Source organism: Papaver somniferum, chromosome 5 (assembly GCF_003573695.1).
Source record: "Papaver somniferum cultivar HN1 chromosome 5, ASM357369v1, whole genome shotgun sequence".
NCBI lineage: Eukaryota > Viridiplantae > Streptophyta > Magnoliopsida > Ranunculales > Papaveraceae > Papaver > Papaver somniferum.
The window spans coordinates 106,030,929-106,047,378 of record NC_039362.1 but is presented as its reverse complement, the minus strand read 5'-3'; the positions used below and the strand labels follow the sequence as shown (position 1 = coordinate 106,047,378).

Genomic DNA, 16,450 nt, shown 5'->3' with positions numbered 1-16,450 from the left:
ATATAGCATGTTCTTCGCATTATCTTGTTACTAACAACCCTAGGAAAATTAGTACGCTCAACTATCCCGTTATTATCTCCTAAGCTCACCGGATACGGAAGCGCTCGGCTACCGGATTCTACTTGCCAAGTTTCCTAGAGGTACGCTTACTAGGTGTGACTTAAACAAATGCCCTAAGTTTTATGAGATAAAAGATTGTTCATAGTGATGAACTCAAAAGCATGAATCACCTACTAGTGTCAATTTCTACATATGGGTACTTAACAAAGTCCCATCATCAATACCCACATATTGCTACTTGTGTTTAATTCTCTAGACAATTACGGGTCGAATAAAATCTAAACTAGCAATAAGATTGTGACATAACTATTTAATTTCGAACTTAAACAATTAAGGAACAATCCATAAGCATTATTAGCATGGTAGAAATCAAACAATAACTAAACTTGCGAGAAAATGAGCTATTGCATATCAATCATGAGTTCATATTTCGGGATTTGAAATCACCCTCAATCAAAAATAGTTTTAGTTACTCATAACTATGGAGTTCATCGTAATCACAATAATGATAATGAAAAGAAGATGGAAAATAAATATGAAAGCAAACCCTAGTTGCGGCTATCTCCAAAAAGCTCCAAGTAGAATACGTGATAAACAAAGAAGTAGAAATCTTCCCTTTTATGTCTCTTCTTAGGTTAAGTCTTCAATAGCCCATCTCCAATGTGTCCACCAAGCCCAAATAAGAGAAATACCCATGTAGAAGCTCTGCCCAAAAGTGCAGCTCAAAGTCCCAAGAATTGATCGGAAAAACTGGCCGGCTAAATCTAACAGTCAAGTTAACAGTCAGTGGATTGAGTAAGTTACTGAGTCAGTTTCCCTGACTCAGCTGAATCGACTTGGCCTAGGCCATAGTTGCACATGCCAATCTTAATGCCACGCCATGATGCCTCTGTATTCCTCCTTGTAACCTGAAGCTCATCACCATCTGCAATTACAGAATCTTCAAAATGCAAACAACAGTTGCAACCATTCCACTTCTCAGACTCAGGCCATACTCCACTCCACTGCACTTCAATATCTTTCTCAGCTTCTGCAACACTCAACAGCATCACCCTAAAGTTATTCTGCATGTAGCCTTCATAAACATTCATCACCAGCTTTCTATTTCTCTTCTCATTCCGCACCTGCAATTCATTCACACACAGCAAATTCCTTCGGTAGTCAGCTGAACCACCAACTCAGCTCAGTCCATTCGCAACAGCAACAGTTCAACACCAAGCTTAATATCGACACCAACTACTCATATATTCAACACCGTACACAACATCAGTTCCATTGCAACTTGCTACCTTTTTCAGTACATATCAACATCACATAACTCCTTGACCTAGCTGTCTCCAATTGCAACCACCAGCTCAATATTTCTCAGTTCCATCTGAACTGCAATCACCTGTAAACCTAACATTCATCTACACCATCATGTTGCACAGTTCACAATCATTTATACATTCATTCATTCAGACCTCCCATGCACAATTCAGTACCATCAACAGCTAAGCCAACTGCAACATTTCTTCTCAGGCTAAGTATCGTCTCTGCATAACTTGCACATCTCCATCCCTGGCTGCAACACAACATCCATTATGCAATCTCAACTTCAGGCCAGTTCATAACCAGCTGCAACTCATTCTTGCAACTGATTTCTAAACAAAATTTGTTCAATACCACCACCATTGTGTGCCTGAACCCCCTGTAAACTCCAGCCATCTACCCTTCCAAACAATCCACCAAAATCAGACAGCAAAACACACGTCTGTAGATTTCTCTTTGAACTCCAGATTAGACCACTGAAGTGTACCCATCTCCTATTTCATCACAGATTCACAAGAACTCCAGTTTCAACTCCTCTTGAACCCTGTAAACAACCACACATATTCAATCAAAGCAGCATCATATTTCAGCTGAAATTGAGCTCAGAACTTCCATTAATTCAGCCTGCAATTCGATCTACACCCTTCTTTGTTCTTGTAAGCAGAAACTACTTCGAATCCTCCCATTCCTAGCTTGCCTGAACTGCTCTGGATTCCTGTATTGATTCTCATTTCTTCTCTTGGCTGGTTCTGACGGAACTGCTGATCTTTATTAACCCATCTCGATCTCCGGCAAACAACATGACGAAATGCTGTGTCTCCTAGCTTGAAGTGATGAAGGATTCGATCCCCTTCTTTGCTTGTAATAAGGCCTAATTTTTCTCTTCTACATCTGCACATGTGCGGTGCCTTGGTGGTGAAATCCAATTCTTTAGCTGGTACAAATGAGCCCCTCCAGTGTTAAGCCCATTGTAGTTGCAGGAAATCCTACACTACACCTCTCATAAGATTTCATTAACATTCAACTCATTTTAGATTAACAATCTTAATTTTATTGATGAATCTTTGAACAATCTTACAAGAAAAGATAAAGGAATCAAGAATAACCACTGCTCTAGATTTTCTCTCTCATATTTACTTGCTTCTCAATCAGAAAAGATCTCTCCCTTTCCTTTACAACTGAGCGGCTATTTATAGGGAATTACATAGTGGATGACAGCTAATATGTCCTTTATTTTCGGATATGGCTTGCGACATTCTCCCGACCTTAAAAATGTTAATCTCGCAAACTCTCTAATTTTCGCAGGACCGTCACATTTTTCTCATGATTTAGTTGACGTCGTTTATTATGTCATTTCTGATATTGTTCTGCGACGCTGTTGTGTTGTGTTGCTGATAATTTCGCTGAGGCATTATTGCTGCGAGATTCCGATCCTACATCTTGCCTCTTCTCATATCTTCTCTGCGAAGTAGAGAACGATGTGAGAAATGCCGCACCTGTCCATCTCTTCATATTCTGCATTTATCACACTATCCTTTCTTCCATCTATTTCTTGACACGTCTTCTGTAACCGTTGTTTTTCAACCTCTCACGTCTTTTTCGTATTAATGGTGTTTATTTCTTCAAGTAAAAAAATCTTCTCTATATATTCTTCTTACTCTTCTTTCCATTTTCTTTTTACTTTCTCTTCTCTTTTTATTCTCTCATCTCTGCAACTCTATTGTTCTTCCATAAATTCTGCCATTGCAACTTTTTCTTTTTTCTTCTTCTTTTATTCTTTTAAATTTCTTCTTCATCTCCATATTGTTCCCTCTGTAGATCTTCACTGTTCGTAACTTTCTTCCTTTTTAATTTTTACGAATTAATCTTCCTGCTGGTGTTTTCCATGGATTCATCGAGGTTAGTTTTCTTTTTTCTTTCTTATGGGTTTTGCTGAAATTGATCTTGCTTACTGCTTTATTTGATGATGTTGCTTATGTGATTCCCATACTGTTTTTATTTCAGCAAAAACGCCTCTAACACCAAATTTACGGTTCAGAACCCTAATATTCCCAAATCGCAGCATAAGATTGTTGTAAACAAAAGAAAGTCTGCGAATCAGAAGGTAGTAAGAAACATTATTCTTTTCTAATAACAATATTGTTGCCTCTGTTTCTTATCTGGATTGTGATTCGCAGGGTGATAAGGATGCCAACAAACCTCTCAAGAAATCTCGCCACCTTAAAACCGTTGAAACCTCTGTTCCATTCCACTTACTTATCTCTTCTAAATCTCCTGCGACATCTTCGCAAGTTAAACCATTATCTCCAATTCGCGAAAAGGCTGCCTCAGATTTCATTTCTTCAACTGACCTTTCAATGATTGAAACCCCCTTATTAATCCTTCTGTGAATGAAACTTCTTCTCCTCCTATTGATAATGTTTCTCAACCTTCTATCATTGCCAGTTCTCTACCTGAGCCTCTTCCTTTTTCGAAAGAAACCGTGGAAGGAATAGATATTGCTTTCAAAGTTTTGTCTGAGGTCCTGGATGATGGCAAGAAGTCTCCCATTGATCCTGTCAAGTCTGGTATTTGCGAAATTCTGAGTAAGTATTTTGGCTCTGACAGAGCTGCTTCGCAAACAGCTTTGGAAAAAGAGTGTATGCTCTTCGTCTCGAAAATCAAAAGCTCCAGAATGTTTCGCTGGATCGCGACAATCTTCGCAAGAAGAATGATGAACTGAGAGGTATGATTTCCTTATCTGTGTCTTCAATTTGCCTTTCTAATGATTTTATCCTTTCCATATTTAATTATCCTTGAAATCCCTCTTTCGCATGTTAAGCCTTAAACCAGAAACGAATAATGGAGAGATATCAATTTGAATCTGTTGAAGAAGCCCGTGTTGATAAAGAGATTTTGATGGATCAATATAACCAATTAGATAACCTCTATTCATACTCTGTTGATCATATAAATAATCTTACCAATGAAAATACCCAATTAGTTCGGAGGCAAGATTTATTAAGTAATGAAATATCTCGCCTCTCTTATTCTTTAACTAAAGCTAATCTAGGGATGGAATCTTTATCAGATGAGAATAAAACTCTATCTCAAGAGAAGCGAATTTGTTTAAATAAGATGGCGATATCTTCGCAACAACTTAGCATCCTTCAGAAAGTATGTGATGACCAAGAACAATCTCTTCGCTCTTTGAGAAATGAACTTAAAGAAGTAACAGAGTCATCTATCGCTGAAAGAGATACACTCATTCAAGGTAGAATAGCTTTAAGTGTAAAGGCGAATCAACTTAAAGAACAATATTCCAAATTAGAAGAATCTTATTCTTCTCTTGCGAAGAAAAATGCCTTTCTTATTTCTAAAGAGAAAAATCTTCAGTCTCGACTTAAAGGTTTAGTTGGAGATAAATTTGATGATGCGATGGACCGTTGGGAGAATAGTTGTCTGACCTTGATTCAACACCTTATTTCGCAAAAGGAAGGTAGTCATAATAGTTTGACTGCCTTAACTATCTTTTCTTTGTCATATCTTTTTGAGTTCTTCATCTTACTGAAATTTTGTATTCTACTTTTCGCAGAGTCTGAGAAAAATCTTCATTCCTCCATTTCTGTTTTGGAGGCTAAATATGCCAAAATTCGCAAAGAAAATGCACTACTCGTCTCTGTCCTTACTGGTTCTCGCGACCGAGCAGAAAGAAGACTTGATTATCTTGCTTACTTTAAGGATATTCAAGATAGGAATCATCAGAGAGCACTTCTTCGTCAAGTTCATCTCCGGGCTGAAGTCCTTGTAAATGATATTTTATTGTCCAAATCTCTTCCTCCTACATCAATCGAACCTTTGGAAGTAGATGATGATGAAATTCCTCGTCCTGCTGACAGTGATTATGATTATGAAAGTGGTGGAGAGAATAGTCTTTTGGAAGATGGAGAAGAGATCCCTTCTAAGGAAGCAACTGCTGGTGCTAATCAAGATGAAAACAAAAGAAATCTCTTCTAAAGAAGTAATTGCTGGCGATAATCAAGGTGGCGCGAAAAAGAAGTCCCTCTCAAAGGAATTATTTGGTGAAGATCAGAATCGAAATGAAGAGAGGTTGGCGATAATGAGAACATTGGCGAAGAGCGTCCATTATCTCCTTCTACTGGAATTAATACTGAAGCATGAGCTTCTTATCTAGTTCTATCTTCTTGAATTGTTTCATCTTTATTATTTCTTGCGAATAATATTCTTCAACCAACTTTGGAATTAATTTTCTCTTTTAGTATTTTGCTGGCGAGAAAGATAATGCCTCTTGTTTACTGATTCCCATACTTGCCTCTCATTATCTTTCTTGCGAGAAATGATCTGTTATGAATACTTATAAATATTTTGTTTTGTCATGTGGTCTTATTTTTCCTTCCTAATTAAAGGTCTTATTATGCCACCTCTTGTCATTGCGACAAAATCGCAGGACGTCCTTGCACTTTCATGCAAAAACCCATTGATCTTGCCTTAACTTTTTCTTTTGTATTATTGCCTCTTCAGGAATGTTGCGACAATATGATAGGCCTAAATATTCTTGCGAAAATAAAGCCCCATTACATTGTCGTCTTGCGACGAAATCGCAGGACGTCTTCGCACTTTCATGCGAAAACCCATTGATCTCGTCTTATCTTTTTCTTGTATTATTGCCTCTTCAGGATTGTTGCACAAATATGACAAGCCTTAATACCCTTGCGAGTAAAAAGCCTCATGACATTTGCGTCTTAAGACACTTATCACTCCCTAATGGAGGGTGCCGCCCTTATCTCCCCCTGGTTCCCCTTCAAGGAGGCGTACTTCTACCATACAAGGTTAGCTCCTCCCATCCAGTCTTAACAACAACCAGTTGTTTTCGCAGCCTCTTATCCCTTTTACCTATAGGGTTTATGGTTACGAGACTGCACCCTAAGTGGGGTTTTCTTCGGGCCGAGTGCAGTATAAGCCAAGACTTGTCAAGAATGGCAAGGTACGCTCCAGACGCCCCTGGCACTCTTGACTCAACCGTGTACCTCGGCGCCTTGATCAGATTCTGCACTCCTTGGGAGAGTCCTTATTACCTTAGTCGCCCAACCTAAGTCATATGCTTAAGCTGAGAATCCAAGGTGCCTCTCCCGGATGGGCTTTATTGACCCCAAATCTCCATGACTCAGGTTCCGGTGGCGGTGTAGCCTTTCCCTGAGCCATGCAACAGGTACCCCCTTATATGACGTACTTTAGGTCTTACATTTGCCTCTTGCGAAATTTTATTCGCGAACTAGGGTGTACGCCATAAAGGTTCGCCCCTTTCTTTTATGTCATTGTTCTATGATTATCTCTGCGAAAGTTTCGCACATCATGATCTTGTTTTGATATGAATAATCTCGCAACTATTCTTTCAGAATCCATAACTTCTCAAAGCTTCTTACGGATAATATCTTTTTAAGTACAATCTGTTCCATGGTCTGTCAAGTCTATGACCAACATCTCTACCTTCTGGATCCATTAATTTATAAGCTCTGTTCCAACTATCTCCTTAATGATGTAAGGTCCATCCCATTTTTTCGCTAACTTTCCACCATTTTCTCGCTGATATATTGGTGTCTCTCGCAGAACTAAATCTCCTGGTTGGAATTCGCGTACTTTGACACGTTTATTATATTCTCGGGCTAATCTTCGCTGATAATTCTCCATATGTTGTAAAGCTCTTTCTCTTTTTCTTCTAATTCATCAAGTTTGCTTAAGATCAAACCCGCACTAAGATTTTTCTCCCAAGCTTCTCTCTTTGTTGTCGGAATAACAACTTCTGTTGGTAACACCGCTTCAACTCCGTATGTTAAACAAAAAGGTGACATTCCAGTAGCTTCTCTTCTAGTTGTATTATAAGCCCATACTGCATTATGTACTTGTTCGCACCATGCTCTATGATGTCCTTCTAATTTCTTCTTTAATATATCTGCAATTGTTTTGTTTGTTGCCTCTGCCTGCCCATTAGCTTGTGGATACAAAGGAGTAGACTTTCCACATTTTATCTTAAATGCATTAAGTAACATTTCTATGTTCTGTCCTTCAAACTGTTTCCCATTATCAGATACCAACTGCGCAGGAATTCCGAATCTGCAAATGATATTTTCGAATATGAATGTAAAGATATCTTTGTCGCGAATATGTTGTACTGCCTTCACTTCTGTCCATTTTGTGAAATAATCTGTTGCGACTATTAAGTATCTTCTTTGTCCAGATCCTGGTAAAAATGGCCCCACAATATCTAAGCCCCACTTTCCAAAAGGCCACACACTGGTTGAAGATGACAATGGTGCTCCAGGTGCATGTATTTTCTTTCCATGCCGCTGACAATCTTCGCAACGTCTTGATATTTTTTTTGCATCTTCGTGCATGTATGGCCAGTAATAGCCTTGCATTTTTGCTCTATGTGCCAAAGATCTTCCCCCGCTATGATTGCCAGCATCCCCACTATGTAACATTTTTAGCACCTTTTCTCCTTCTTCTCGTGTCAAACATCTGAGTGATGGTCCATTAAAGGATTTTCGGTATAGCAACCCATCTCTTAATTCATAATTTGTTGCGCGGATTTTTAACTTGTGTGCTTCCAATCTATTTCTTGGTGTTTCTCCTTTCGCCAAATATGCATGAAGTTCTGTTCTCCAATCTGCGATATTGTTCGTTTGTTCTTCTTCTCCACCGTCTATTATCATCACGTTCACTTCTTCTTCTTCTTTATTGATTGATGGTGACAGAAGTGTCTGTATTTTTATGCATCTCGCAGTTGGATCTGTCATCATGCTTGAGATGAAAGCAAAAGCGTCTGCGAGTCTGTTATCCTTCCTTGAAATGTGCCTCCATTTTATTTTTGGGATTTTCGCTGACAATTCTTCAACGAGCTTCTTGTATTTCTTCAAGGATGGTTCATTTGTAGTGTACTCTCCCTTTATTTGGCGAATAACTAGCTGCGAATCACTAGTGATCCTGGCATTTTCTAGTTTCATTTCTATTGCGAACTTTAAGGCATGTATCACAGCTTCATATTCCGTTTCGTTATTAGTGGATGCGAATTCCAATCTGAATGAAAAAGCCATCTTCGCTCCTTCTGGCGAAATTAAAACAATTCCAACTCCATTGCCTTCTCCATTTGATGATCCATCTACCAATATCTCCCATCTATTTGGTTCTGTTAATAAGTCTTTTGGATCTCCGTGTTCTTCTTCTATATCCATCATTTCTTCTACCGCTTCATCTTCTTCTAAAGGAAATTCTGCCAAGAAATCTGCAACAACTTGTGATTTTGGTGAAGACAAAATTTCATATTTAATATCAAAGTGGCCTACTTGTGCATTCCATCTCTCCACTCTTCCTGATCTTTTTGAATTCTTCATCACTGATTCAATTGGTACTTTTGTTAATACCTTTATTTTGTGCGCTTGAAAATATATGCGGAGCTTAAATGATGCATAAACTAATGCTAAGATTAGCTTCTCAATCTTTGAGTAATTCTTCTCGGCAGTATTAAAAGTTTTGCTAATGTAATAGATGGGTTTCTCCACTCCTGCGTCTATTCGCAATAACACGACACTTAATGCATGCGACGTCGTCGCAAGATAGATTAATAACTCTTCTCCTGATTCTGCTTTTTGTAAAATAGATGTATTCATAAGATGTTCTTTGATCCCTTGAAAAGCTTTTTCGCATTCATCAGTCCATTTGAATTTCGCACCCTTCTTGAGTATATCGAAAAAATACTTGCATTTGTCTGATGATCGCGAAATGAATCTCCCTAGCGAAGCTAAAAGTCCATTCAACTTTGTACATCTTTTATTGTTGCTGGTGTTGGCATGTCACGAACTGCTTGCACTTTTCTGGATCAACCTGTATTCCTTCCTTTGATACAATGTAGCCTAAAAAATTTCCTGATGCAACTCCAATGGTACACTTCTCAGGATTCAGTTTAATGTCATACTGCCGCATTTGTTCAAAAATCTCCCTCAGGTCCTATACATGGTCTTTGGCTTCTTTACTCTTTAACATGTCGTCCACGTATACTTCTAATGTTTTGTGTATCCATTTCGCGAACACCTTCTCTACCATTCTTTGGTATGTTGCTCCCGCATTTCGCAAACCAAATGGCATTTTCGTGTAACAATATAAACCTCTAGGGGCGAAAAAAGCAGTATGCTCTTGATCTTCTTCAGCGAGAGGGATCTGGTTATATCCTTTGTACCCATCTAAAGACGATACCCTATCATTTCCCGCTGCTGATTCCACCATTTGAGGAATATCTGGTAACGAAAAGCTATCTTTAGGGCAGGCTTTGTTTAAATCAGTGAAATCTATGCAAATCCTTATTCCTTTGTTTTTCTTTGGAACAATGACCATGTTCGCTATCCACTCTGGGTATTTAGCTTCTCTTATAATTCCTGCATCAAGCATTTTCTGTAGTTCTTCTTCTATTTGGGAATGGTGGGTTGTTGTGATTTTTCTTATTCTTTGTTTAAATGGTCTCACATTCTTGTTAATCTCCAGCTTGTGACATGTAATTGATGTATCTATTCCCGGTATATCATTCATGCTCCCTGCGAAAATGTCTTTATATTCTCGCAAAAGGTTAACAGTTCTTTCTTTTTCTTCTACATCCATCTTGGTTCCAATTCTCAATATTAGCGGTTCTTCTATAGTCCCAACGTTTACTTCTTTTGTTGGTTCTGCGGCAGTGTAACTGGACTTGGGTTCTCCCATTGGTGTTGGTTCTTTTATTGTTTTCAGAGGTCCTTCTCCTTCTTCCGAAATTTCACTGGGTATTCCCCTGCCTTCTTTTTCCCTTATCGTGTACACTCTAAATTCTTCTTCTTTCTTTGCCTCCTTTGCCAACTTTCTGCGAAATTGTTACTTTTTTGCTCGTCCTTCATAATGCTTTACTTCAATTTGATGACATAATTTCGCATTGTCAACATCTCATCTGATTTCACCTATTCCATTTGGTGTGGGGAATTTAATACATTGATGCAACGTTGATACTACAGCTTTTATCGCATGTATCCATGGTCTTCCTAGCAACATATTATATGGCGATTCCATATCCACCACGCATAGTGTCACTTGTGTTTCGATCTCTCCTAGTGGAATTCGTACCACTATTTCTCCTTTAGGTTTTGTTGTGGATTTTCCAAAGCCATGAACAAGATATGTTGAACTGGACATTTCTTCATCTTTAAATCCCATTCCCCTGAACGCATGATAAAATATTATATCCACTGAACTTCCTGTATCGACTAAAGTTTTGTTCAATGTTCATTCTTCCGTGGATTTTGTTGTTGTCCCCTTCTCTTTTCGCGTAATAGGCACTGTAATAACCAATGGAGATGTGTGGTTCAAATTTTCTTTTGGTATTTCTGCCGCCATGAATGTGATTTTTTGCTTTTCTCAATCTTTCAACGGTGATGTCTTTTCTACCGCCATAACCTTCCTTCCTTCAAAATCTCGTTTATGTATCCTTCCTTTGATGTTTTCATGGAATTCATTAACCATTGTTTTTTTTATCATATTATACACCAATCTTTTGTCATCTTTATTGACTCTAATCATTTTTCTTTTAACTGGTTCACTGATTTGTTTAATCACTTTCTTGATTTGAACAATCTCAACAACAATCTTCAGCCTCCCTGTTTCTAGCGCCATTATGTAGTTGCAGGAAATCCTACACTACACCCCTCATAAGATTTCATTAACATTCAACTCATTTTAGATTAACAATCTTAATTTTATTGATGAATCTTTGAACAATCTTACAAGAAAAGATAAAGGAATTAAGAATAACCACTGCTCTAGATTTTCTCTCTCCTATTTACTTGCTTCTCAATCAGAAAATATCTCTCCCTTTCCTTTACAACTGAGCGGCTATTTATAGGGAATTACATAGTGGATGACAACTAATATGTCCTTTATTTTCGGATATGGCTTGCGACATTCTCGCGACCTTACAAATGTTAATCTCGCAAACTCTCTAATTTTCGCAGGGCCGTCATATTTTTCTCATGATTTAGTTGGCGTCGTTTATTATGTCATTTATGATATTGTTCTGCGATGTTGTTGTGTTGTGTTGCTGATAATTTCGCTGAGGCATTATTGCTGCGAGATTCTGATCCTACACCCATGACTGCTTTCAAATAAGCATGTGCAGTCCAACTAGCTCGTGACTCAATTTCCATGAGTTCAGAGTTCATCTCCTAGTTCCCTGCCGCCAAGACTCCAGATTATTAGCATGGCGCTTTTGCTCTTCTTTGAATTCTCTTATTTCTCAAATTCACTTCTTCTCTTCAATGTCTCTTAATCACTAAAGTTTCCATGCTCTTCAGACATAAGAATTTGCATCACTAAAGTCGGCATGCTTTTCAGACAGAGATGAAGAAATAAAAGTAAATAATGAGAAATAATCCGCCTTTCCCTTTTATGCGACGTTTCTTCTTCTTTTGTTCCAAATGACTCCAAAGTACCTAAAACTCAAAAGCAAACATAAGATACATAATTTACAAGAAAATTTAGCAAAGAAAGCATAAACAATAGATGAATATTAAGGTGTTTTAGACACCTATCAAATTCCCCCACACTTAGACTTTGCTAGTCCTCGAGCAAACCAAACAAAATAATTCTAAAACATACATACAACTCCGTGTCGTCGAGGCTACGGTCACACTTAGCACGTATAACAAACCTTTGAACCCTAGGTGTCCCTGGTAAACGAGTTTTAGTCTCGTGAAGTTTTACAAGAGGTGTACCTACAAAACTTTTTACTCCAAATTCCAACTACCTGTGAAGAGTCTATGAACGAATCCAAAATGACTACAGGAGGAGGTACCTTAATGGAAATTCAATTCATATATAAACAAAGCTCTACTCAGAAAGTTGAACAAACCACAATACTCGGAATCTAACTAACCACAATCACAAATGAATAGATTAAGAAGATGGATATAGAGGTAGATGTTTGCGAATGTTAACAAGTGATCGATGTTTCCCAAATCTGTCTGAAGTTCACCGCCAAGATGAACCTATGAATCCTATTGGATTGAGATACTGGTCTGAATTCTAGTGTCAACACAGCTGGCATATACAAGGGAACCAGCGGTCGACAATCTTAATTCTAAATCAACTCAACTGGCATATACAAGGGAACCATGAGTCGATTTTATTGAACAATAATAACAAATTTTTTTCTTTTTTCTTTTTTTTCCTTTTAATTGACAACATGATTAGATCTTTTGGATCCAAGCGCATGCTTCTTGTCAGCAGATTACATGGTAATTCTCATGGATCCTGCATTCCACTCTTGCTTAGGCGACGGAGACAGGGAGAACACACACATATTGCATCAAAGTGTCAATCTGATTTTTTTATTTTTTTTTGTATATACGCTCCGATTGGTCTAATTGGTCTGGTCTTTTTTTTTTGTAACTCAGTCACTCTATTTCATCCTATCAGTAATAAAAATTCGATGCTAGTGACCCACCAAATCACTTAGAGAAACAAGAAAATATTTCAAAAATAAAAACAGAAGGTGATATGGTGACATTTCGAGATATGGTAACAACTATCATATTATTTCTAGCACATGAGCTTTGTCCGTCCTTTTAGTTAATGGGTTCCTCAACTCCTGCAATCAAGATGGTTCCATCCACTTATATTGGTAGTGTCATCCTAAAGGCACAAGTTTCTAGATTTAGGAGTTTATAAAGCAATTTTTTTTATATATTTTTCTTTTTTTTCTTTTTTTTTTAACTAAAGGCAACAAACTTTAAAAACATATAAATGCTCCCCCACACTTAAACTTTACATTGTCCTCAATGTAAAATTTAGTCATTCAAAGTAAAGTTCAAGGTGGGAAATTTCTCAAATGATATGCAAAACAAGAAAACAAAGATAAAATGCTTACAAATAAAAAGATAAAGATAAAGATACAAAACCGGTGGGTTGCCTCCCACTTAGCGCTTGGTTTAAAGTCGCCAGCCCGACTTTCAGCTCCAATTACTCCTCCAGAGGGAGTGGATCACTCAATGTGACCATATCCAGATTCTCCTTCACAAATTGATCATAGTATGGTTTCAAACGTTGGTCGTTGACCTTGGAAACCAGCCATGTTTTGGGACTAATAATTTCAACTGCACCATGCGCAAACACATTAGTAACAACAAATGGTCCAACCCATCTGGACCTAAGTTTACCGGGAAACAATTTAAGACGAGAATGGAATAAAAGAACTTTCTTCCCTACTTCAAAACTCTTTCGGGAAATCATTTTATCATGGAAAGCTTTGGTATTTTCTTTGTAAATGCGTAAACTTTCATATGCATCATTACGTATCTCTTCTAACTCATTGAGTTGAAGTTTCCTATGTTCACCAGCTGCATCTAATTCCATATTACATACCTTGATAGCCCAATAAGCTTTGTGTTCAAGTTCAACCGGAAGATGGCAAGGTTTACCATAGACAAGCCTAAAAGGAGACATATTGATGGTGTCTAGTAAGCTGTCCTATACGCCCACAAAGCTTCATTGAGTCTATAAATCCAATCCTTCCTTGTAACATTCACCGTCTTCTCAAGGATGGACTTAATCTCCCGGTTGAAAATTTCATCTTGACAGCTCGTTTGTGGATGATACGGTGTGCCAACTTTATGAGAAATATTATACTTCTTTAGAAGAGCGTGAAAGGATCTCTTGAAGTGCGAACCTCCATCACTAATCACCACTCGAGGTGTACCAAATCTAAAAAAGATATGTTCCTTCACAAACTCACAAACAACTTGAGAATCATTAGTCGGGGTGGCTTTAGCCTCCACCCACTTAGAAACATAATCTACATCAAGAAGTATATAAAATTTCCCATTGGAATTCACAAAAGTCCCCATAAAATTGATACCCCAAACATCAAAAATCTCAACAGCGAGAATTGGTGTTTGCGGCATTTGGTTTCTAGTACCTAGATTGCCTGTCCTTTGACACCTATCACAAGCCTTGCAAAATAAATATGCATCCTTGAACAATGTAGGCCAATAAAAACCACTTTAGAGAACCTTGAGGGCTGTCCTCTTGGCTCCGAAATGGACACCACAAGCATATGAGTGACAAAAATTCAGAATTAATTGGAACTCGGATTCGAGTACGCACCTGCGGATCATTTGATCAGAGCAATGCTTCCACAAATAAGGTTCATCCCATATATATTTCTTGGCAATCTTATTGAGCTTGTGTTTCTGAAATGTAGACATGGAACTAGGTACTTGTCCCGTCACCAAGAAGTTAACAATATCAGCGTACCATGGAGTTGTGCCAACAACCGCAAATAGTTGCTCATCCGGGAAACTATCATGTAAATGAATCGCTTCTTCGGACACAACCAATCTGCTTATATGATCCGCTACGGTATTCTCACTGCCCTTCTTGTCCTTGATTTGCAAGTTGAACTCTTGAAGGAGAAGAATCCACCTTATGAGCCTTGGCTTGGCATCCTTCTTTGTGAGCAAGTATCGAAGTGCAGCATGGTCGGAGAAAACCACCACCTTTGTACCCACCAAGTAAGATCTAAACTTCTCTAGTGCAAATACTATGACCAAGAGCTCCTTTTCAGTAGTGGAGTAATTGATTTGTGCGCCGTTGAGAGTTCTAGAAGCATAATAAATGGCATATGGAACTTTACCATCTCGTTGTCCCAACACGGCTCCAACGGCATAATCACTTGCATCACACATCAACTCAAATGGCTTTCTCCAGTCCGGTGGTTTGATAATTGGTGTGGTAGTTAACAACTCTTTCAAGGTGTCAAAAGCTTCCTTGCATTCTTTGTCACAATCAAAGGCCACATCTTTCTGCAAAAGTATACACATGGGCATTGCAATCTTGGATAAATCCTTGATGAATCTCCTATAAAAACCTGCATGACCAAGAAAAGAGCGAACCTCCCTCACAGTTGTGGGGTATTGTAAGTTCCGGATCAAATCTATCTTATCCTTGTCCACATCTAACCCCCTAGAGGATATAACATGGCCTAGTACAATCCCATGATTTACCATAAAGTGACACTTTTCCCAATTAAGCACAAGATTAGTTTCTACGCATCGTTTAAGAATAAGTGTAAGGTTATCTAAGCACTTGTCAAAAGAATCACCATACACGCTAAAATCATCCATAAACACTTCTATGATGCTTTCCACATATTCTGAGAATATACTTACCATACAACGTTGAAAAGTGGCTGGAGCATTGCACTAGCCAAATAGCATACGTCTATACGCAAAAGTGCCAAAGGGACAAGTAAACGTAGTCTTTTATTGATCTTCCGGAACTATTACAATCTGGTTATAACCTGAAAAACCGTCAAGAAAGCAATAGTGAGAGTGTCCATCCAATCTTTCAAGCATTTGAGCAATGAAAGGTAAGGGGAAATGGTCCTTTCGGGTGGTAGAGTTAAGCTTCCGGTAATCAATGCAAACTCTCCAACCGGTCTGAATTCTTGTTGGAACCAAGTCATTATCTTCGTTTTTCACCACGGTGATACCGGACTTCTTTGGAACGACTTGAACCGGGCTCACCCATTTGCTATCGGATATGGGATAGATAACCCCGACATACAACAACTTCAGGATTTCTTTCTTGACTACTTCCATCATCGGAGGGTTCAAGCGACGTTGAGCTTCTCTTGTTGGTTTTTCCCCCTCCTCAAGAAGTATTCGGTGCATACATGTGGAAGGCTGATTCCTTTGATATCGGCAATGGTCCACCCAATGGCAGACTTGTACTCTCTTAGCATTCGAACAAGTTTCTCCTCTTGCACCTTGGTAAGGTGATTGGCAATGATCACCGGCAACTCTTCCTTATCACCTAAATGTATGTATTTGAGGTGATCCGGAAGAGGTTTCAACTCAAGGATAGGTGCCTGCACAATCGACGGTAAAAGTTTCTCATTAGTAATCGGCAAGGAAACATAAGACGCATCATACTTTTGTGGAACTTCTTGTAATGAGTTAAGAGCTAAAACATCCTATTTAAGCTCATCACAAATAGACAATTCACTTTTGTA

The 16,450-nt window shown here is 38.4% G+C and overlaps 1 protein-coding gene across 1 annotated transcript; it reads right to left on the bottom strand.

Moving 5' to 3' along the window:
- Positions 1 to 860: 860 nt before the first annotated feature.
- Positions 861 to 15,901, bottom strand: LOC113279421. The gene is made up of 5 exons (XM_026528116.1): positions 15,737 to 15,901; positions 14,542 to 15,638; positions 14,178 to 14,376; positions 13,801 to 13,905; positions 861 to 1,184 (listed from the first exon to the last, which is right to left on the bottom strand). Exons 1-5 carry the CDS (start codon positions 15,899 to 15,901, stop codon positions 861 to 863), a joined length of 1,890 nt encoding a protein of 629 aa, XP_026383901.1.
- Positions 15,902 to 16,450: the final 549 nt, after the last annotated feature.